Raw genomic sequence first — 25,126 nt, 5'->3', positions numbered from 1 at the left:
TCTGCCCTGGCTCAAAGTCCCGCATGAAAACATTGAAGAGCGGGCATCGCAGAGAGCATTGTGTATTAATGTGTTGCAGTGGAAAAGTGGACCTGCCCGCAGCACCGCAGATTCTAGGGGTTTCAGCGACAATTTGCCTTCCGGCTGAGGGCCGATTCGTACTCCTATTTTACCGCTGTAGTGCCGAAATGATTTCAGCTCGTCAGACATTTTCAGTAGCACCGAAGAGCTGACTTTAGGACGGTACCTGCCCCCCCCCCCCCCCCCCCCCCGAACCTCAAATTACATCACATTGTAGGCTCTACAGAGCCGAACCGACTTTTATTCGGCTCTAAAATAAGAGTATGAATCGCGCCTAGGGATGTGCTGATGAGATATTTAGGCCGATATCGGTATACGATATAATGAAGTGCTGTTATGGCCGATAACCGATATTACCAATGGCGATATGATGTAACAGCGTATATCTGCACTGCAGGCTCATAGCCAAGCCAGATTTAACCTTTATATTTAATATTGTGAGCTTGCAGATCTGTTCAAGCCGTTACTTTGGGCTTGTTTATCAGTAAAGACAGACCGATTGATCGGACCAGATTAATTAAATAGGGTCTGATTGATTAATCTAACCGATGCCGATTAATCTAAAAAACAACTAGAATCGGGCAGATACCGGTGTGTTTACCGATTATTCTCCCAACCATCTCTACTTCGGGCCCAGAGGGATATGGGCCGGAAGGGGAGGGTGATCATGGGCTGGGGCGGGCAGCTGTCAGCAGGGAGTGTTGGGCGGGAGGAGGAGGACGGAGGCTGCTACGTCATCCCGGTGGGCTCCTTACTGGCAGTCAGTAGGATACATATAAGGGCTGCATTGGGGGGGTAAAAAAGGGTAAAATGCTAAATACCGTCCCTACTCCTGAGAGAAGGGCAGGGAGAGCATACTGAAACGAAGAAAATGCCAGCACTCATTACATGTCCTTTTTACATGATTTTATTTATCTCTGACGAGAGTGAACGACGTACGCGTTTCGGAGGCCAACCAGGCCGAAACGCGTACATCGTTCACTCTCGTCAGAGGTAAATAAAATCATGTAAAAAGGACATGTAATGAGTGCTGGCATTTTCTTCATTTCGACTTGTATCTTCGAGGATTTTGTTCTAACCTGGAGTGCTGCGGGGTTGTCTGCTTCGGCAGTACTATTTTTCTCAGCATATGGACATGACAATGAAAGCGTCGTGACAAGACACACTGAAAAGACAAGTGTAAATAACCCTGGTCTATATGCATCAAAGCGGGATTTTCTCAAAGCAACGAGGCGTATAGCTCTCTTCCACTGCTAAAATCTTTCCCCAACATGGTTCGATCATGGAGTGGACTTTTTGAAGTATGGAAATGATAAGACGGGTGTTCTACTGGAGAAATATCCTCCATCACAATCTCCATGGCTGTCCTCCTTCAGCTCAGCTGACAGACGACCATGGCCTTTCAAGTCCCTTTTCAACGCCTCTTCATCGCTAACCTAGGAACGAAAAGAAAAAACATGTCTAACTAATAGTTTTAAGGACTTTCAACCTGGAGTACCTATACTAGGTATGTCATTATAGGCAGCAATGAAACACATAAAGATAAAACAAGCTTTTAGCGTGTCAGTGTGACGTGTTAACAGCTTAGCTGGCCTTACACTAATCGGGCAATTTTGACGCTCAACGATTGTATAATTGGACATCAGAAGGAAATATTTCTGGAGCTTTGCTTTGGCCTGTTCAACGTGACTTCCAACTTCCGAGCAAGTTTGTTTTGGATTTTTCATTATAGTTTAGTTTTAGTTAGTTTTGAATTTTTTTTCTTGTAATTCAGTTATGTAAATGGTAAATTGTGCATTTATATAGCGCCTTTATCCAAGGCACTTTACATAGATTGTGCATTACATTCACCCATTCACACACACATTCATACACCGATTGCAGCGGAAGCCAAGCAATTTGGGGTTCAGTGTCTTGCCCAAGGACACTTCGACATGTAGACAGGAGGAGCCGGGATTCGAACCGCCGACCCATGGATCATTGGACGACCTGCTCTACCTCTTGAGCCACAGTCGCCCGTGTTTAAGAGCGGGTTTGCTAGTATTTATTTTGGTGAAAATGCTTAGTTATAGTTTAGAGCCATTTAATGCGGGGCAATACCTGATCGTCTCACACACACACACACACACACACACAGAGTATACTAACTTTCATCGTCTGAATCGAAGCCAAAGAGAGCAGAGCAGGTGTTCAGGGCTTCGTGCTTCTTCATCTCCTCCACGCTGCCGAAGATGGCCAGACACTTGTTGCAGCGACTCCTGGTCTGGACCACCTCGGGGACGACCTCGACCTTCTTGCCGCCGCCCTGCGACTTCTTGCTGTTCCAGTTCTTCTTGTAGGCCTGCGCGTGGCCCTTCGGCGGGTTGGCCTCCGCGTGCCGCCGCTTGCGCATGCTGAGCTCCTTCTCGTTCATGTAGGCGGAGGGCGGCGGCCGGACCATGGGCGCCTTGACGAAGTACGTGTTGGCGGGGTCCTCCGCCTTGAAGGTGCCCAGCTTGGCGTTCCGCAGCTCCTCCAGGCAGTCCGCCCGGACGGTGACCGTCTCGCCGGGCTCTTTGATGTCCAGGCCGGGTTCCGTCGTCCAGGTCTTCTGCTCCGGAGCCGTTTTAACGACGAGAACAACATCGGAGGCGGAGGCGACGATCTCGCCCTCGGACGTTTGCTCTCCTTTTCCCTCCACGACGTGTCCGTTGAAGAGGGTCGTCGTCTCGACGGCCACGCTTTCGGAAACGTCGACCTCCGTCGGAGGAGGAGGAGTGGCCACATCGTCGACGTGCACGCTTTGATCACCGGCACCATGAGGGTCCGAGACGACGGCGGTGGTCGTCGACGTCGCGCCACCCTGCCCTCGAGTCGGTTCGCGTTCCGCCGTCTCCAGAAGCGGCAGCGCCCCGGATGATTTCGAGATCTCCTGATGATGTCCCTTATTCTTCCCGCCCTGTTGTTGCTGCTGCATCCAGATCTCCTCGATCTTCACCCGCTGCTTCCACGGCGCCTCGGCGCTCTGCGTCTTCTCGCCACGCCGGTCGGGCGCGCCTATCGTCATCTCCTCCTTCTGCCGCGGCGCCGGTGTGTAGTGCCGCCACTCGTGGTCGTAGAGGCCCTGGAGCAGCGGGAACTGCTGCTCGCAGCCCGCGTAGGAGCACTGCGGGCGGAAGGGGGCGTGGCTGGCCGCCACGTGGTCCTTGAGCTCCTGCGGGGTGGGGAAGCGGGCGCCGCACGCCGCGTGGACGCAGAAGTTGCGGAGGGGCGGAGCCGCGTCGTGGAGCGCCATGTGGTCCTTGTACTGCTGGAGGAACTGCATCTTCCTGCCTCGTTGGAGGAGAAAGGAAACGGACAGTTTAGTCCCAGTGGTGGAAAGTAACTTTTACTTAACCCATTCTGACCTAACCCATTCTATTTTCAGCATGCAAGCAAGTGTAAAATGACTTATAGTGGATCTCTTGTGCACTAGTCCCTTCCTAACATTTTAGTTTAGTTTTTATTTGTTGAGAAAATCGACAGTATATTTAGTCATCATGGCTTAGTTTTTATGTAGTTTTTGTTAGTGAAAAAAGGTAGTCGACGAACATTTTGTCATAGTTTTAGTCGACGAAAACAACACTGCAAGCAGCTCAAAATGTTATTATCCTCAAATGGTTCATCTGCTACTGCGTTCCACTGTTATTGTCATGGAATGAACACGAGTGGATAATATTTCAATTACAATTTGCGTAGACCATCTCTAATCGGAATTTGAATCAATGACATTTGGGAAAATATTAATTTTGAGACTCACTCGAGGTTACGTTTACTGTTGGTCATGAAAGGATAAAAAAAAAAGTGATTTCAACCAAACCTAACATGTCATCAGGGGAAGTATTGGGACATTTTCAGCAAAAACACGAGTTAGAACCAAGGGTGCCCACACCTTTTTGATTTGAGATCTACTTTCTAAATAATGTGTTTTTGAGGGGCGCTAGCCCCTCCTATATACAGCTTTAGTCCCCACACGTCTCAATATTTGCCATTGGCAATGAACGGAGAAATTAGGTAAAAATTCTACTAAATATGACGTAAATTAAACATCAAAACATTAAACGCCATTGACATTGAAAGGAAAAATTACGTCATAGGTAAACAAGCAAATCAACTAACCAATCACAGGCCCTTTTGATGTCAATCAATCAAGTCACCTTAAGATGGTCAGAGAAACATACAATTATTTGAGATTGTACCAAACTTACCGTTGACAGGTGAGGCATTTGCGATTGGACCACACAAATGTCTTTTCTAGAACCCTGTCCTCGTTCCCGTGGAATTTGAGGGCATGTCTCATCGTGGGGCCAAGCTTCGAGAACACTTTGTCGCAGCGCTCGGAGGGGCACAGGTTGTACTTTACGCTAAAACCACCGTATCCGTTTTCCCCCACTCGCTTCTCCTTCACCTCATCCACCTCCTCCGCCACCTTCTCCTCTGCTCCTGCTTGCTCCGTCGCAACAGACGCGTCGTGATCTCTCACGGTCACCATCACGAGGTCCTCGGAGAAGACCACTTGTTCGTCCGTGAAGTCGGCGTTGTTGCCGTTTCTGTGCAGCTTTCTCATGTTGAGGCGCAGGTTTCTGATGATCCTGCTCTCCCTGCTGAGCTCGACGCTTTGTCTCGCTTTGAGATTGTTCTTTTTGCTCTTTGGCGGCTGTTGTTGAGAAGGCGACGAAGGTCGGTGGTCCTCGTCTCCGTCCTGGTTCGCGTATTCCGAATCCATTTCCGTTCTGTTGACCTCGGTTACCTCGGTGTCCGGCTCATTTCCACTCGGACCGTCCTTGCCACTCGGTTGGCCATTGTTGTCGAGTTTCTCCAGGTCCTTTTTGCCGGGTTTGTCCTTGTTGTCGAGTTTCCCCCCCTTGTCCTTTTCGCCGGGGTTGTCGTTGTCCTTGCACATCGTGTCGATGTGATCCATGATGTGGTTCTTGGCGAACGGAAGCTGCCGGAACCATTTACCGCAGAGTATGCACCGGAGATTGTTCTTCTTCAGGTGGGCGAGGGCGTGCCTCAGCACGTTCAAGCCCTTGAAGTCCTTCTGGCAGACGATGCAGTGGTGCGTCACGTGGCAATATCGCTGGGATTGGAGCATCTTCTCCTTCCATGACTTCTTGACTTTCACCTGCACCAAGAAAAGAAAAAAATAATCAACATTAAGATATACGACGACACAAATGTTTTATTACCTTCAAATTTAATCCATGGCGAACAGAAAAAAAGGAAACACGCACTCTGTAATTTGGCCTGTTTGCGTTCGTTCGTTAGCAAAGAAATCAAGAATGGGCTACACTGAATTGACCCTCATTAACTTTACATTTTTTTTGTATTTATATTTGTTTGCAGAGGTATGCACTCTACCGAGCAATACATCTAGTTCACACACCGAATTAACAAAGTATATTATTGGGCTAGGTTCAAAAAGGGCATTCCTTTTAATTTACTATGCCATTAGTTACAGTCTGATGAGCATGTCGGCTCAAAATGTATTTTTCTTCCCGTCAACATTAGTTACAGAGCCATAACATCACCTTGATCCTCTAATGTGTTTTAAACGATCCACAACATACTTTTCTGCACCCAGACGGGCACCCGTTGACGCATTGCTGGTCTCAACCTTGTGCAATTGTTTTAAATGTGCTCTATAAATACAAGTTTGATTTTATTTAGACCTTTCAGTACAGGCAGAGGAATTGAGCCAACCAACCTGAGGATGTAACCCTTTTATCGTCTCCACCAGTGGCTTCTCCTCCAGCTGCGCGTCACCATTCTGTGCATGTGCCTCCTCCTCCTCTGTGGACTGCGGGGGTTGTTGAAGTGTCTCTGCGTCAGGCTTTTTGGAATTAAGGGCGTAGTTGTGGAACAGTTCTATCGGACAACCCAACAGCTCAAAGGCTAGCTCGCCACTTTCAGCGGCATGGGCGGGAAGCTCCGGCGGCTCGCCGGGAGGACGGTCTTCATGAGACGTCAGGTTGACCTCCGTGTGAGACGCCGGTCGGTTCACACGTTCTCCGAGAGTGCTCTTGTCGACCGCATCCACGTCGCCCCCAAGTCTTTTCTCCACTAGTTCTTTAATCCTTTCACGTGTAAGTGCATTATTTATTTCATGATTTATCTCATCCTGCCCTCCGCCGTCTGTATCCATCTCATCCGTGATCCCACAATCCTCCTCTTCGAGAGGAACTTCGTTCTCCGGGTAAGAGAGTTCGAATCTCTGCAAAGTCTTCCTTTTCCTCCCCCTCTTCCCCTTGACCTTGACCTTTGTCTCCGCGAGCCCCTGAGGCGCCGACTCCGACACGGGAACCCCCTGCATCCACCGCTTCTTGCGACCTTTCCGTTTCAGAATATTGTTCTTCACGCACCGAGACAAGTACTCCCTCTGGCGGTTGGGAGGGCATTTGACAGGAGCAGCAGCAGCAGAGCTTTCTATTCTGGTGTATTTGCGTCTCAGCGAGTACTGGGAATTATTAGCTAGCGGCGAGGGCTTGAACTGAGCGCCATAGAACTTGATCTCCGGGTCGTCGCTGACGTCCGCCTCGTCGTCCGACGGAGGAGGCGGCGGTCTCTTCTGCTCTCTTCTCTTCTTGTAGCTCCTCTTCACTCGAGGAGCGCCCGAGTCGGACACGCTTCCCGTCCGCTGCGCCTCGGACGGCTTTGCCGCGAGGACGGACGCGGCGTGAGAGTGCAACGGGACCGTTCTTTGAGGCGAGTGCGTCGCGTGCAGAGGGCACGGTTCACCGGGCCATTGTTCTTCGTCGTGTTCCTTCTCCTCCCGTTCCGCCTCCATCTCGCTCAGCACGGCGGCCTTCAGGGCCTTGTCGCTGAACAGCTCCAAGCAGTGGGTCCTGAGGGTCAGGAGGTTCCAGAACTCTGGGTCAAAACACAGGCCCTCTTTCAGTATCTGGTGGAGGAAAATAGGAGAAAAAGTACAATGTTGGATCATTACATAAAACACGCTTATTATTCCACGCACGCACACGCACACGCACACACACACACACACACACACACACACACACACACACACACACACACACACACACACACGTGTTGTAGTCGAGACCACCTAAAGCTTGTAACGCGGCACTCTTTGCGGTGCTATGAGCTTGTAGATCTGCTATTTCTCAATAGGTAAAGTATAACATAATGCTTAAAGATGGAGTGCCATGATTTCCGCCCTAAAACATGATCATCAGGTCTTATTGTTTAAGGAGGAAGATTTTGTTCAAAAAAAAGTGTACAGTATTTGTTAAAATGTCATTTTTATGTGGGCACCCCCACCAGTTCATTAAGTATGCCTGGTGGGTGGTGATCCACCTGAACTTAAGCGGCACCCACAGCTGAAGTTGTATGATAATGGGGGAGGGGTTAGGGGAGGGTCTGATAATGTGATATATTACAGTTTTTTTTCATTGGTACGTTTGACTGTCAAGGGTTCAGCCTCCAGGAAGAAACCCTAAATACAAAAGGGAATACATCATTGCACATAAAAACGACTCCAGGGTGTCTAATGAAGTACTGTCACCTCATAGACACATGAAAAACTGGAGAAAAGGGGTTCCCGCCCAGAATGGATTAACCCATTTTGGGTGGGAACCCCTTTTGGTGTTAGCATTACGTTTTGCTTTAGCTATTGAAAAATATCAGATCTACAAGCTCATAAGCTACGAGCTTGTAGGTCTGCTATTTTTGAAAAATCGAAGAACGACCGACATAGAAACATAGCTTTTTCAGAAAACCGTCAGGGTGTAGAAGATTTTTTTTTAAATCTGATCTCAGGTCAAAATGGGTTAATATAATACAAAACAAAAGCTGCCCCAATAATCCCCCCTCTCCAACCTGCAGCATGTGGAAGCGGACGTTGGTGGGGATGGGGCTGACGTAGGGGTGCAGCAGCTCCTCGTCGGGGTGCGTGTAGAGCAGGCAGACCGTCCGGTAGGCCTCCAGGCTGCGCTCCTGGCAGAACACCAGCAGGGCGGCGGCGCGGCACACCTCCAGGTCGCCGGGCAGCAGGAAGGCCACGGCCTTGCACACCAGGGAGTAGGCCACGGGGTCGGCCTGCAGGCCGCACTGCTGCAGGGCGCGGGCACAGAGCTCCACGCAGCACTGGACGCCGTCGGTACCCAGCTGTCGTTGGCACACAGACATGTCGTTTTTGTCGGGTGCAGTACTTTAGTTTAGACTAGTCATTGGTTTAGACGGATTAAAAACTAGACTAAAATGTTAGGAAGGGACGAGTGGACAAGAGATCCAGCGCAAGTCATTTTATACACTTGGTTGCATGCTGAAAACGGCAGATCTACAAGCTCACAACGCGTCGCAGCACGACGCGTTGTGAGCTTGTAGATCTGCTATTTTCAGCTACGGTAGTTTAAAATGAGCCTCAGTGCCACATGACGCCTGATGACGCCTTTCCCGTGACGCCCTCGTTGCCATGGGCGCCTGATGACGTCTTTTTGAAAGATATTTTCAAAAAATATATATTTTTTTACTTCATCCAGATTTCGAAAATTCCTCTAATCTGGTGTTCAGGTGATGATATGCACATTACATGCACAATATAATTACAAATTATTTATTTTATTTAATGGGCTTCGGTGGCAACGAGGGCCAAAACTGGTGGCACTGGATGAGTTAAGACAGCATCAAGGCCCGCCAAAATACATTTTAGTCGACTAAATGAACTGCAGATTTAGTCGACTAAAATCTGATGACATTTAGTCGACTAAAACTAGACTAACACTAAACCATTCCAGGTGACTAAAATATGACTAAAAGCTAAATTAAGTTGAATTACAAAGAGCCCCTGGATCTCTTAACACTCTCTGCACGTCCCCTGAATGATCACGATCCTGGGACCCCCACCTCTGCAGTGACCACTTTGATGAAGGGGAAGATGGCGCGGACGTTGGAAGCAGAGGACGCCATCTGGCGGCAGTCGGCCAGGAAGCCCTGCCTGGAGGGATGGGCCCTTAGATGTAGTCTGCTCCAGATGAACACCAGGTCCCTGGGTGGGTGGATGGGGAAGAGAGAGAAACCTCTGTAGTCGCAGGCCAAGAAGGGCCTTCATATATTTAGATATATTTACATATTTGACTTCAGTGAAGGCAAATATCATTATGATAGAGGAATTTAGTGGTGTGTGTGTGTGTGTTTATTTTGTCGAATAAAACTAAGACGAAAGATGTTCGTCGACTACCTTTTTTCACTTGGTTTATTGGTTGCATGTTGAAAATAGCCGATCTACAAGTTCACAACACGTCGCGCTGATCGGCTATTTTCAGCAAGTGTAAAAAAACAGTCATTACGACGGCATCAAGGCACCGCCAAAATACATTTCAGTCGACTAAATCAACTGTGGATTTAGTCGACTAAAATCTCACGACATTTAGTCGACTAAAACTAGACTAAACACTAAAACATTCCGGGTGACTAAAATGTGACGAAAACTAAATGAAAACTATTCAAGAGACTAGAGATGAGTAAAACTAAAATCAAAATTTGCTGCCAAAAACAACACTGGTGTGTGTGTGTGTGTGTTGGGACTAACCAGATGTAGTACATGTCTCCATTGTGGAGCTGCTGGCTGAGGAAGGCTCTAGACATGGACAGTAGCACGTCGCCTTTCTCCACACTCTCCGTGTTGCAGATGATCTCCACTGCATCGCGACCGTCCAGCTCGGCCATGTGAGCATTGAGATACGCATGATACTAGAGGGGGGTGTAAACGAACACTTTATATCAGCGATATATATCACGAATACATGGTTGACGATACATATTGGTTCATTATGATTTAAAAATCGATACAGTAACTATTTAGCAAAGAAATTAAATCTTGTGTGAAACATGCGGATAGTGCAGGTTTTTTCTTTTTACCCATTCTGGATGGGAACCCCATTTGGTGTTTTAAGTGTTATGTTACACTTTAGCTGTTGAAAAATAGCAGATCTACAAGCTCAGTAGAGCTTGTAGAGCTGCTATTTTTGAAAAATCATGAAAATGTGGTGGGGGGGGGGGGGGGGGGTCCCCGGAACAAACATATTTTCAGATGGGGGTCGGCGGCCAATTACATATATTTCTGGGGCTCCTTGACATGAAATAGTTTGAGAACCACCGACATAGAAACATGTTTTCTTTTTCAGAAAACTGTCAGGATTTAGAAGACATTTTGAATCTTTTCTCAGGTCTAAATGGGTTTTAATAACGTAGCATTGGTGTACCGACCTCCTTGTGTAAGTGCTCATGTAGCGAGGCCTTGTAGAGGCAGATGAGATACGCCTGGTGGAAGTAGTGGTGTTTCCCGGCCTTGCTGTGCTCCAGGCACGTCTTGGTCAACGCCATGGCCTCCTGCACGCGCTCGCACGCCTGCAGGTAACGAACGCGCAGCTCAAGAAACACGGGCACCTCAGAGCTGAGGTACTCGTCCACTGTACAAAGAGAGAGAGAGAGCAACGCATTATGAACAATGATTGGGGTGGGTGGGGGGAATGAGGGGGCCTTTTGGTGGGGGGGGGGGGGCAAAATGGGTTAACCCATTTAGACCTGAGGCCGATTCTAAAAAGAAAATGGCTTCTAAATCCTAAATCCAAATGTTTCTATGTCAGTGGTGCTCAAACTATTTCATGTCAAGGACCCCTATAGCCCGGCAGCCGAGGTGGACGGGTGGGACATTTCATTTGGTGTATAGTCTTTTTTTATTGGCCTAAGATATTGTCTATATACATTCATGAATCCACTTGCTGACCGGCTGTCAGTATTGGGCAATTTTTTATAGGGGTTTCTTGTGACCCTAACATCCTATGGCAGGCACAAATGTCAAACTTTCCTTTTGCTTTAAGTAGCATGTGACATGTCAAACTAGGGGGTTTTCATGATTCTGAATCCACTCCAAGCATTAGTTTTGCACAAAAAAACACTCCTTGGGCTAAAAACGGTGGCTATGGCTGCTTTTAGCCCAACGAGTGTATTTTGTGCAAAACTAATGCTTGGAATGGATTCAGAAAACCCCCTATAGTTTGACACGTCACATGCTACTTAAAGCAAAAGGAAAGCTTGACATTTTTGGGGTCCTCGACATGAAATATTGAGCACCGCTGATGTAGAAACATAGGTATTTCAGAAAACTGGTATTTTAGAAGACTTTTTTTTTTTTTTTTTTGACGTCGAGGTCGAGGTCCTAAATGGTGTTAGTATTATGATATGCTTTAGCTATTAAAATAGCAGATCTACAAGCTCATAGCGCGCCACCGAGTGGCGCGCTACGAGCTTGTAGGTCTGCTATTTTTGAAAAATCGAATAACGACTGACATAGAAACATAGCTTTTTCAGAAAACTGTCAGGATGTAGAAGACATTTTTAGAATCTGATATCAGGTCAGAATGGGTTAAGGCAATTAGTTCCAAGCGTGTAGTGTAGTAGTGTGTATGCGTTGACGAGCATTACCCTGGGTCTGTGTCAGGGACGTGGCTCTCATGATGCCCTGGAGAACTGGACTCTCCCAGGGGCCGCCTGCTTTGATGGTCTGCCTCACCTGCACCAAGTAGACATTTCGGTGCCTCAGAAGCCGCAAGTGGCATTCCTGCAGGAGGTGAATGCAAAAAGACTCGATTCATTTTCCCGCACCACCACCTCTCTCTTCCTTCTCGTCTCTTTGACGAGACGACTGAGACAAGAAGCCAGTGTTGTTTTTGGCAGCAAATTTAGATTTTTTAGTTTTAGTCATAGTCTTTTGAATACTTATTTTAGTCACCTGGAATGTGTTCGTGTTAGTGCTAGTTTTAGTCGACTAAATGTCATGACATTTTTGTCGACTAAATCTACAGTTGATTTAGTTGACTAAAATGTGTTTTGGCGGGCCTTGATGCAGTCGTAATGACTTGCTGAAAATAGCCGATCTACAAGCTCACAACGTGTCACGCTGCAACACGTTGTGAACTTGTAGATCTGCTATTTTCAGCATGCAACAAAGTGTAAAATGACTTATACTGGATCTCTTGTACACTAGTCCCTTCCTAACATTTTAGTCTAGTTTTTATTTGTTGACAAAATTGTCAGTATATTTTAGTCTTAGTTTTAGTCATCATAGCTTACTTTTTATTTAGTTTCCATTTAGTTTTCGTCAGTGGAAAAAAGGTAGTCGACAAACATTTTTCGTCTTAGTTTTAGTCGACGAAATCAACACTGTTTCCCGCCCCACCTCTCTGTCTCGATCGAGACAAGAAGCACAACAACGATATATGTTCGTCCTCACCTGAAAGGAGTCTAGGATCTCCTTCATGGGAGCTTCCTCAAACTCCTCTTTGCTGAAGAAAAGCATCAGCTCAAAGTAGCTCCTACAAAAATACAACAATCACAAGTGGAAACAAAGACAATGTTATTATCTGAAATTCACCCAGTCAGTAACACATCTGACTGTATTTTCATTAACAGGTTCCGTACATCCGACATGTCCACACGTCATAAGCAATCCAACCGACGGGGTGCTTTGACGTGTGTACACGTCCTAGCGCATCTTCAACGATATCAGAATATTCTCCTTTTTTTTATTTAGTGGGACTCCAAGGCCACCATACGCTTTGCTCTTCGTTCACCCGCGGTCCCGGTCACTTCCCTGTTTACCGCTGCAGAAAGAATGCCTCGTATCTCCTAATCTAGGGAGCTCTCCGTGGTTTTGATCTGATGGATATACTAAGCTCTTCATTTCTGACTTCTCACCTGCCTCTCGTTCAAAAATATGAATGTGAAATATGAATATGAAATATGAATCTTAGCGAGGTATCTCAGTTTTTTTCCGGAAAAGAATTGGGGGGGGGGGGGGGGGGGTGGGGGCTTTACAGAGTATAAGTGGCCATGTCTTCCCAGCACCCCAGAGCTTCTATTTTGAAGGAATCCCGGTGCTGATTGTGTTTTAAAAAAGAAAAAAATCATGTATTGACGTCTGGCAACTTACTGTGTATTCAGCATTACTTTGCTGTTGTTCAATGGCTGATTTATTAGCTGTGGCACCACAGCATAAGCAACGGCAGATAAGAGTATGTGACTATCGGCTGTCGTTGCCAGATGACAGCTGAACTGTAGTGTAAATTGCGCCAAATGACAACTGTTGGCACAACTGTTCCGTTGTGCCGAATGACTGCCGTTTCGTAGCCTGGAATCCAGAGTGATTGCTACTTTCAGCTTTTTCTCTCCCTCTCCCTCTCTCTCTCTCTCTCTCTCTCTCTCTCTCTCTCTCCTCAGTGAGAAAAAAAAAACAAGTATAGCAAATCAGTCTGGATGACAACATGGCAACTAACTATCGTCAACACGGTCTTGCTGAAGACGAAATTTGACAGGATTATGAACATGAGAGCATAACCTATGTGACCAGATTTGATTGAGAGCCTGCCGCAAACTCCAGCATTTCACCAGAGGAGAAAAACGTACAAAAATAAATAAAGATTTTATCCAAAATGAGTTAATAGGCCTCTTCACATACTAGAGCATGTCTGAAATAAGTGTCAGAGCTGAAATCAACATGTAAATATGAAATAAATGTAGCTAGGTGTAATGTCTAGAGACCACAGAAGGGAACCTTTCAAGCCCGTTTTCTGCAAGACATTACTCCTTAAGCCACATCTCCAAAACCGGTGGGTCAAACTGAACAACCAATGTCAATTTGAAGCTATGATGATTCCCTGCTTTCATATGACACGACAAAAGCAAAAATCCAATGGCAGTCCCTCAGACATATGTTGCCACATATCATCCCTTCCTTCAGCAGGCGGGTCATGACTTACAGAGCCAGGCTGCTGAGGGCATAGCGCATGTGCTGGCAGGCGTCGGGGAAGGAAGCGGTGGCTTCGGTGAAGCTGCAGAGCGCTGTCCGCAGCAACCTCAGCTGGGGGAGAGGCACCTGCCATCTGCCTGTGTGCTCCTCCACCAACTGCACAGGGAGAGCCAAGAACAACAACAACAACAACCACGTTTCATTTACTGTGTGCTCCTCCACCAACTGCACAGGGAGAGCCAAGAACAACAACAACAACCACGTTTCATTTACAACACGTGCTGTACATTTAGGCACAAACGTATGTATATCTAATTTTGACCGGGGAACGATTCTACAGGTGTCTTCTAAATCCTGACGGTTTTCTGAAAACCCCCATGTTTCTGTGTCAGTCGTTCGCAAACATTTTCATGTCAAGGAGCCCCAAAATTGTAATATAAGTGGCCGCTGGGCCCCATCTGAAAAATATATAGTTCCAGGGACCCCACCCACCTAAGAAGCAACGATTTGATTTGAGTTAAAAACTCTGAAAGAATATATATATATATTCAAAGATTTGCAGATTAGCAGACGTACAAGCTCTGAGCTACGAGCTTGTAGGTCTGCTATTTTTCAACAGCTAAAGCATAACGTAATGCTTAAAACACCAAAAGGGGTTCCCGCCCAGAATGGGATATATAAGCTGAGCCTGTTCTGTTGCAGGCAGAAAATAGATGCACAGCACTGGCTCGCTCACTAGTAGACTCAAGACGTGTAATTGTATGTAAGAGATGTCAATATCTTGTAGTTCACGTATATATATATATATATATATATATATATATATATAGTGTATATTTGTACGTCTCTAAATGTTATGATGAATTGAACAAAGGTGGACCCTCTTGTAAACAAGTGTGATGCTTTATTGGGGTCGTCCACTCAAACTCACAGTTGACAGTTTTTGGTATTGAGTTGTGCTTGAAATGTACTGTAGTTCTGCAAACTGTTAATAAATACTTTATAATCAATAAATCGACATTTTGATTACACAACTGAACTATACTTGCAAACGACAGACACAGACACACACACACACACACACACACACACACACACACACACACACTTTAAGAATTTATTTATGTCCACACAAAGGGAAATGCACAAGGACACAAACATTATGGGTGCAGTTATGTTACAATCACAAGCTTATGACACACACACACACACACACACACACACACACACACACACACACACACACACACACACACACACAGCACAGGCTATATGAATGGGACACAAATAAGCAGCAGTTTAAACACAGGTGGGGGGGTGTCTACTGGCTGTGGTTACTGGTTAGCAAGAAGACCCATAGACTAGATCATTTAACTTAGCAACCAGGGACCACCGACAACAACAGACACACTGCAAACCAACCCAACATCAGAATTTCAAACTGGATCAATAGCCTATAGGCTGATACCGTATATGCGCCCAGATAAGACCACAACATAGTTGAGTCAGTGTTCATTGTTGTTGTGTGTCAGTGTGTTCATTATGTAGCTTTAGCTATGATGCTAAGCTAGTGGGGGCAGGTTAGCATGTACAGCCCCAACAAAGAGCACTTCTCCCGTGTTTCAGACTAAAACATACCGCGCAGAACTCGGTGCAATATTCCTTGCTCTTCGGGGAGGATTCGTCGCTGCAGTGTCTGACAGACAGCGCGTCCAGAGCCAATTCAAAGCTGTCTGTTTCCAAATCACTATCGCTGTCCGCCATACTGCTTAGTTTATCCAGCGCATAGACTGGGTCGTAGTTGCCAGGTCTGTCTGTGAGGAAATGCAATATCCCCCCTTTCCAAAACACTAGTCCCGAGTCCCGATTGAATAATCCGAAGGGTTTGATTTGATTGAATAATGTATTAACAGTTTTGGAGAATTACAGTACATTTCAAGCACAACTCAATACAAGAATGTTATGACGATTGATTGATTGATTGATTGATTGACAGTTTGCAGAACTACAGTACATTTCAAGTACAACTCAATACAAAAACTGTTAACTGTGAGTGGACGACACCATAAAGCATTACACTTGTTTACAAGAGGGCCCACCATTTTCAATTAATCAAAACAGAGACGTACGAATATACACTTCTGTATAGCCAAAAACAGGAAATCATCATAGGATGATTAATGAGTTTGAGTTAGTATAGGGTGTTCCACATTTTGGTGGCATAGGCAGTGGCGTGCACAGATAGACACTAAGGGGTGCTAGAGCACCACCTGCCCTTGCCCTCTTTTTTTTGTAGTGTACAGTATGTGGACCATGGTGACATTGATCAATTCTTGATTTAAAAAAGCTTCTAGGCCTGGGCTGTGGCTCAGCGGTCCAGGCACCTTGGCTGGTAATCCAGTCTGGCAGTGTGCTGCGGATTCGACTCCCGAACCCGACGGCCTTTACTGCATTTCACTCCCCCATCTGTCTCCCCATTTCCTGTCAGCCTATTGTCTGTTCCTCTATAAAAAAATATATAAAATAATAATATAAACTAATATATTATTTATGCCCCGGCCCCCAATACTTAGATAGGGAGGGGGGTCAAATTATGACTGCCGTCATGACCCCCCCCCCCCCCCCCCCCCCCCAGTCAAAAAACACTTGAAGGACAGCTGGGGCCTTATAAGATGAATACAAAAGTAATATCAACATCTTAATACTGTCCAATACTTAGATAGGGAGGGGGGTGAAATTATGTGTGTTTGAAATAGACTTGTGCTTTTGGGTTTGTGTGTGTGTGGTTAAATGGGCCCTAAGAGATGCAGAAATTAACTATAGAAAAAGTGCCCTTCTGGGCACAGGTCTCCACCAGGAGGATAGGAGGAGAGTGTGTGATGTTTGGCAAAATGTTTAGGAGTTGTTTGGGTTTGTGTGTTTGTGTGAGTGTGTGTGTGTGTGTGTGTGTGTGTGTGTGTGTGTGTGTGTGTGTGTGTGTGTGTGTGTGTGTGTGTGTGTGTGTTTGTGTGTGTGTGTGTCCTGCGTTTGTGTGTGTGCCCTGCGTTCTACAATTACGCGCGACATGCCTGCCTACCAGACATACAAAACACCTGCCTTGTTTCCTCAGTGTTTCTCTTCTTAGTTCAACAGTCAGTTCAGTACAGTTCTTGGATTTGTGATTACCATTGCAGAATATGCATTTTGAATCATCTCTGAAACTCGCAGCATGGAATGCAGCTGTCGAGGCAGCGCCGCCGCTGTAGGTTTTCCTTTTTTCCGTTCTTTTCTCCCAGTTGCGCTCTGAGCGCTCTCTTGATTCTCTCTCTGGGGGGTCATGCGTCCCTTGCGTAAGATTGGCCGTGTGTGCGTGTGTGTTTGTGTGACACACACACACACACACACACACACACACACACACACACACACACACACACACACACACACACACACACACACACACACACACACACACACACACACACACACACACACACACACACACACACAGTCACACACACACACACACACACACACACACACACACACACACACACACACACACACACACACACACACACACACACACACACCTCTTGCTGGTAGATCTTGACTTGTTTGGTCCATTTGTTTTTCTTCCAATTGGTATGAAATTGAATTCCGTAGATGGTGCACGGCTAGCCCACGTTCCAAAATGGACAGACACATTTTAATCCTACGGCTACGGTCGACTTCTGTGGGATCACTAGTAATTACTAAACAGTAGGCTAATAATGATCTTCTCTAAATTCGGTTCAGCCGTCTCAGCTGTTGTGTGTGACGGTCTGCCATCAGTTGAACAGTACCACTAAAAAAAAAACGTCATAGCCCCCTAGTAGTAGCCGGCGGGTCAAAACTATACGGTAAAACGAGCGCACCCTTGGAAAGGGTCTCCTATGAATACAATATTAGCTAGCGGTAGGCCGGTAGCCTAGCCTGCTACGACAACCGCAGATCTGCAAACTCACAACGGGCTGCAGGTGTGACGCACTGTGAGCTTGTACGTCTGTTCTCCCTCTCGTCCGGTCTCGTACGTTCTCGCGAAATGTCGGTTTCTGAATTTGACTGACCAATCAGAGCGGGGTCGAGCGTCGAGAGCGCCGCTTATCGAATGGAAACGCGAGTTCATATTCAAAAGAGCCAACCAACGGCAGGTGTCTGATATGACGTTAATGTAATATCAAACTGTCTTCATTGATTCCCTTCACTCACTGACTGACCTTCTAACTGATCGGACGTTTGTTGAGACTTTCTTCTGACACAACCACAAAGAGACAGTTAACTTCTTCAACTTCGACTTCACAACGTAGAATCAACTAGTATCAACTACAACGTTACCTGAGGACATGGAGATGGTATGTTAACATTTAATAATATATGTACCGGTACTGTAAACTTGTAATAATGTAATTTTTTTTAGAGAACGGGTATTTTAGACGAGTGCAGTACTTTCATCCGACGGAGCATTGGTCCGAACGACAAACTACCTCCTCCCTCACCTCTGCCTAACCCTAACCTCCCCCGGGGCAGACACCTAAACCTAACCGCAACCCTCTCCCGACCCGCAGGGCACCTAATGCTCTGTCGGATGATAGTATGCCTCCCAGTTTAGACAGACGGTCGGTTTGTTTAGGCCCTGATTTGAAATGGTTAATGTGTAGCATTGTTTTCTTTCGATGTCGTTTGTTTAGGATTGATTCTTTTGAGTTAGTAAGTTTGCACTTGCACTGTGCCTGTGGATACTGGTCCGTGTATTTTTCGGCCATTTGAAATGTATACTTGATAAATGAAATTTTGAAAACCGTCTGTTTCTAAATGCATACAATTACACGGTGAATTGTAATAATGGGACATGGGAGTCGTTTTTAAATTGTACTGCGGACCGAACAATTAACAAGTTGCTCTACTCGTGTTAATTTAACTCTGATATTGTACACATTTAGCCAACTGGACCGGTTCAAATATAAGGTACCCAAATGTTAACGGTTTGCTGACTCTCATATAGCCTAGTAGCAATGGTTTCAACCGGGGTTGTAGGCCTACCAGCCAGTGCGGCCACTATTTGTTACCGTTAGGTCCTCATCATCAGATAGTATGACTATGTCCAATTCAACGACCCCCAGATTAATATGCATTTGGCTATGTCGTGTCGCTACGACACCCACGCGAAAATATTGTCGGGTAGATCCCAGATTTCCCATATTTTACAATATTTGTGTTAAAATGTTTTTCTCAAGATTTGTTGAAAATGGCAGATCCACATGCTCACAAAACGCCTCGCATGATTCGTGACACATTGTGAGCTTGTAAGTACATCGGCTGTTTTTAATAAGCTGATGTTAACTTAAAAGAACTGATTTATTTTATATTATATTGTGCTGGAGCAGTGGGGACCGTTCAGAGTTACAAACGGACAAATGAACACTGTCTGATGATGTTTACTGTGTAAGAACTAACCATCTGCATAATCTTTTTATACATCTTCAACCACTTGAGTTTGGTTCAGGGGCAACAGTTCCAGCAGAGAGTTCCAGACTTCCCTTTGCCTGGCAGCATTAATAGCCACTTAATCCATTCCTGGGGGTTCCCATCCAATTTAAGGCCATCCAGGGGATCCAAGCACCCATGAGATGACTAGAGGAAGTGTCAGCTGTACTGGATGCATGCCATGAAGCTCTTCCACGTTAAGGAGCAGTGGCTCCTTGCTAAGTGTCATTTATATATTTTTCAAATCAATTGTTAAAAAAAATCATATATAGATATATATCTACTATTTTTGAAACTTTTGAATCCTCAATTATATTTTCACGTCACTCTCTCTAGGTCGTCCTCAGACGAGCCCACCATCGTCGCCTCCAGTCATCCCGGTTCTCCATACATCCGGCCAGCTCGTTGGTGCTTTGCGCTCGTGCATCTTTCTTGAGTATATCCACATATGTTAGTATGGGGCGTCCTCGTGACCGGTGCCCATGTGTTGGTTCCCACAGCACCAGTCTGCTGGCTGGGAGCTCTTGATGCCTCTGGCAGTGTCCTGCATGCGAGTCACAATAGTATCTAAAATAACAGATCTGCAAGTGCGTTTCGAGCTTGTAGATCTGCTATTTTTGAAACGTTTGAATCCTCAATTAAATTACCGATTCAATATTTCTTGCACTTCAGTGTATGAAGGAAATTAGCTTAACTAACAAATGTCTCCCACAGGATGCTGCAGCTGCCAGCTTCACCTGGACTTCGGCTCTGATCCAGGACCCCAACAACCCCCAGGGAATCAGGATGGTTCTGAAGAGGACCGAGCACCTTCAAGTACCGGTATGTACATTTTTGTTTCTCACTTTACTTTAGTGTGTCCATTTTTCAATAGCTTAATACTTCTGCTCCACTGCACAGCCAGATATTTTTACTCCACTACAATTATTTGAATCTTTTAGTGACTGCTTTGTAGATATGTATTATTTAAAAAAAATATGCATTAACTCTATTCTATACTTTGTATATTCAAACAATAGCCGATCTACAATCTCACAGTGAGTGTGAGCTTACTGCCTATTTTGGGAAGTCTACATAACTACATAATTTTGTCTATAAGAAAATTCAAAGGACTTCAATTTCCTGTAGTTACATTTATTGAAGGAAATTATCCCAAGTTACAATTGTCTACATTTCCTCACACAGGACCTGGACCTAGACAACTGGACCTGGAAATGCATTGATGACCCCAAGAATTCCAGGGTGATACTGAAGGGGGTGCCAGTGAAGGCCTCACGGGGAGAAGCACAGGTGAGTTGGTTTCCGTGTTTGACAGACGACTCAGACACGGAAACTGACTCCCCTGTAGCTCCTCCCCCTAGGAAAGCCTTGGTACCGAGGCTACCCCCTAGGCAACTCACCACCACCACCAGAAAGAGGGACACCGTGCCCGTGGCCAAGACGGAAGGAACTGGATCTTCTCCTTTGTTCAAGTATGTATTCATCTTGGTCACTTGTTCTCATGGTTTTGTGTTTATACATTTCTTTTTCTTGACCACAAATGTTGAAGAATGTTTTTTAGACATATAGATTCATTGTTTACCTGGAATCCTAGTTTCTTTGAGGCATACATTGCTCTCTCTGCACTCTTGATGTGACTAGTATTTACCTTGTTGTTTATTTACTGGAGTTCATGCTTAATCTCCTTATTCCCATCTCACTCTTTTGCAGGAGTATGCGGCACGTCCTCCAGCAGAAGATCTCGCAAAGTACGGCTGCCAATTTTAGGCCCAAATTGAGTGTCTGCGAGGGAAGGAGAGGAAAACCGTGCCATGGTGAATGCGGCCAAGGAGTAGCCTGCCAAGGTCAAAGGCCACCACCAGCCAAACACCACTTCATGGTAAGTGCACCTTTACTACAGATACAGATCTGTACAATAGAGAAATTAGACTAAGCTCACATTCAACAAACCTTTAACTATTTAAGCCCTATGTTGTTGACTGGAGTTGGCTGTACTTTCCCCTCTCCTTTTTCCCCTCTGCGAACTCTTAGCCAAAATTGACGAATCTACAAGTTCCCAAAGCGACTTTAGAATTTCTATTTTTGCCGAATCCTTGACCTATTTTGTTTATGAATTTAGTTAATGTGCTTATGCTGCAAACAGAGACATGGGGGGGGGGAAGGAGTTTGTAATTGTGAAAAAGTTAAATTGAGGTGATTGACCAGAGATATGAACAATATCACTGGTAAGTGTACACACATTATGGTACTATGTGTGTACACTAACCTCCAATTAAAACGATTACGTTTATTTAGTTTAATTTATGAAGGAAATCGGCTTGAATTACAAATCACTGCATTTTCTCCAACAGATTGATTTCGTCCACTTCGCCAACAGCAGGGAGTCCAAGGTCATCAAAGCCATGGACACAGCTCCAAACAGCCGCAAGAGGAAGGTGAGTTGGCAAAACGTTCATATAGTAAGTTGCTAGTTACACAAATGATGTATTCCAACAATGTAAATCAGAAAATGTTCTCAAAATTTTAATTGCAAAATATTATTGTGGCCAAGACTTCTTAGGTATGAAGCCGAGAGTGCTCTGTGGGCAGATTAGCATCTCGAGGGTCGGACTGAGTCGTAGCGGTGTTAGTATAGTAGTATCACCAATGTCAATCTTAATCTGCCTTGTGGCCGACCTAGGTGTCTTATTTATCTTGTTGCTTCCTGTTGTCATGACAACAATTATCCTTATTGTAATTTCATTTCATTAAGGAGGGAGCTTACCGACGTATAAACAGTGTGATGGCCATATCAGATATCACATGATGAGTATTTTAGTTGTGTAACTATCAAGTCTTATGTACAATATGTACATATTGGTATGCTCCCTCCTTGATGAAATTAAAATAAATAAAAACAAGAATACAATGTTGAGTTGTAGTTGAATAAATTAATAATTATTTTTGAACATTTTGTGACTTTTTATATTGTTTGAATACGTATCTTTAGGTATGGTGAGACATAACTTACCCTATGCGTTATTCCTGTGGTTTTAATTGGCAAGGTATTGTAGTTGAGAAAGGCTGGACAATGGACATGATACTAACACATGTTTCCTCTCAGGGACCTGCACAGGGACCATCGTCTGCCTGCATCAGTGCCAAGAGACTTCGACCCTACCAACGAATCGCCGCTCTCCAGCATCATTGGCATTGATGGACAGTATTCTGGAAGTTTTACTCATGCACTCATTTTTTGAATATTTATTTTAATTTATTCGTCATTTAATTTTTTTTGTTCTTATCGGACGACAGACACCACTACGAGATGGGTCCTAGTATTATTTATTTATTTTACAGTAATGCTTTAATCTTTCGTAAGGGGAGCTGATTCTGGACAGTGGGGAGCTGCTGAGTCCCATCTTCTAAGAGGAGGACCCTGGCTGGCTAGTTGAGTTGAGGCTTGCTGGAGTTTTCCTCATTGATGTCCTGCGGGCTTCTAGGGTCTGAGGTCAGCGTTTCATGATAGGATTGGGTTGGCGAACACCAGGGCTTGTCCACACACCGGTGGGCCTGCGCACCTCGCCTCTGGGGCCCAATGCTGCTAAATTTAAGTTGGCTTAACAACATATTTTCAAATGGGGGCGGAGGCATATTACATATAATTTCCGGGGTCCTTGACATGAAATATTGAGCACCACTGATACAGAAACATAATGGTTTTTCAGAGAACTGACAGGATTTTGAAGACGTCAGGCCTAAATGGCTTAAACAGGTAAGTAAGAACCTACATACAGACACTTGTACGTCTGTCTATCGTGGACCACGCAGGTGTTTCCCCCGACTGGAGGCGGAGGTCCCCCCAGTCGAAGTCGGTCAGTCGAGCCTCACTCCTGATTGCTCCTGGTGCACGTGGACGCGCTTCCAGAAAGGTTTGTTTAAATAACCTGAGGTAAAACATTTACTTTAGTTTGTTACTTTATATGGTTTAAACGTTTTAACATGTCTGGCTGTTGTGTACCACAGGAGTTTCCCGGCACTGGAGGCGGAAGCCTCAGTCGATGTTGGTCAGTCGAGCCTTGCTCCTGATCGCTCCTGGTGCGCGTGGATGTGGGGTGAAAGGGGGGTGACTAATGCAAACAAGGAAAAAATATTCTGTCTGTCTGTCTCACACAGGAGTTTCCCCAAACTGGAGGTGGAGGTCCCCCCAGTCGAGCTTTGCTCCTGATCGCTCCTGGTGCGCGTGGATGTGCTTCCAGAAAAGGGGGTGACTAATGCAAACAAGGAAAAGATATTCCGTCTGTCTCACACAGGGGTTTTCCCAAACTGGAGGTGGAGGTCCCCCCAGTCGATGTTGGTCAGTCGAGACTTGCTCCTGATCGCTCCTGGTGCGCGTAGATGTGCTTCCAGAAAGGGGGGTGACTAATGCAAACGACAACGAAAAAATATATACTGTCTGTCTGTACCACACAGGAGTTTCCCTGAACTGGAGGTGGCGGTCCCCCCGGTCGAGATGTCAGTCGAGCCTGGCTCCTGATCGCTCCTGGTGCGCGTGGATGTGCTTTCAGAAAGGGGGGTGACTAATGCAAACCACAACGAAAGAATATATACTGTCTGTACCACACAGGAGTTTCCCCAAACTGGAGGTGGAGGTCCCCCCAGTCGATGTTGGTCAGTCGAGCTTTGCTCCTGATCGCTCCTGGTGCGCGTGGACGCGCTTCCAGAAAGGGGGACGACTACTGTAGGCATAGGCCTACTGTGTTTGTTTTAAATAACCTGAGGTAAGCAGTAAAGCACATTACTTTCTTCTGTTACTTTATAGAGTTTAACATCAAATTGTCATTAGCAGCATGGTAGTAAAAGATTATGTAATGGTACAATGTAAAAAAACAAAATATATATACCTAAATCAATTTCCTTATGTCTATACTGTATATCTATTGTGTGTGTGTGTGTGCGTTTGTGTGTATACAGTATTCATATACGGTATATCACGCAGACACAACATTCTGGGGCGTCTGGGTGTGGTGAGGCAAAACGCTTCCCCACCACCGCACATGCCTGGGTTCAATACCCAGTAGCGGCAGCGGTGCATTCAGCTTGGCTGGGCGCTCCAACAAACACAATTGGCCGTGTTTGCGGGTGGGAAGCTGGTGAGGATCAAGTGATCATGTCCTTTTTGCTGCACTGCAGATGCATATCAAGGTTATTATAGTTCTGAATACTTTAATTGGTTTGTATTTACTTTTCACTTTTCAGTTTAGTTTGCTAGATTCTTTTTTTTTAATGCTGACTGGATAACGCTGCCTTGTTGATGACTCGGTTTAGTTTTACATACTTACTTGGTTTGTTTTTAGTTTTAATTACAACTAAACTTTTCAGTTTAGTTGTAATTAGTTTTTAAAGTGGGCTTGCTAGTTTTTAATTTGTTTTATGCCGACTGTCGACTGACTACCGGTAGCTGCCTTTGCTAGTTCTTACTGAGGCCTATATATCTACAGGGTAACACTGTATGTACATATAGGCCGTTACATTGCCACTCGCTAGCGAGCCTGGGTCTTTACCCGACTGATAACATACACACCTACGACCCCAGAAATCCTGGGATCGTATTTGTCAGGGCTGAGAGATGAAAGGGTTCTAGTTTTGTTCTTTTGCTCATTTCATTTACCTTGATGCATGTAGTAGTCCACATGTGAGTGGAGGTGGCAGCAACAGGGACTCTAGGATACTTGGGGGCAATTGGGAATTTGCAACGACTAAATTGGGTCTCCT

At 45.5% G+C, this 25,126-nt stretch overlaps 1 protein-coding gene across 1 annotated transcript; it reads right to left on the bottom strand.

The window, feature by feature from the left end:
- Positions 1-1,114: 1,114 nt before the first annotated feature.
- On the bottom strand, positions 1,115-15,645 carry LOC310866441 (uncharacterized protein). Its single transcript, XM_083776057.1, has 12 exons — positions 15,506-15,645; positions 13,878-14,023; positions 12,353-12,434; positions 11,545-11,680; positions 10,327-10,529; positions 9,650-9,810; positions 8,965-9,106; positions 7,939-8,226; positions 5,807-7,000; positions 4,308-5,224; positions 2,230-3,389; positions 1,115-1,517 (listed from the first exon to the last, which is right to left on the bottom strand). The coding sequence occupies exons 1-12, from the start codon at positions 15,629-15,631 to the stop codon at positions 1,513-1,515; spliced, it is 4,560 nt and encodes a 1,519-aa protein (XP_083632183.1). The 5' UTR covers positions 15,632-15,645; the 3' UTR covers positions 1,115-1,512.
- Between the last annotated feature and the right edge of the window lie 9,481 nt (positions 15,646-25,126).

Source organism: Protomyctophum parallelum (genome assembly GCF_964188405.1).
Source record: "Protomyctophum parallelum genome assembly, chromosome: 11".
Classification (NCBI taxonomy): domain Eukaryota; kingdom Metazoa; phylum Chordata; class Actinopteri; order Myctophiformes; family Myctophidae; genus Protomyctophum; species Protomyctophum parallelum.
Note: the sequence above shows the minus strand (reverse complement) of the source record. Positions and strands in the feature narration are given on the sequence as shown.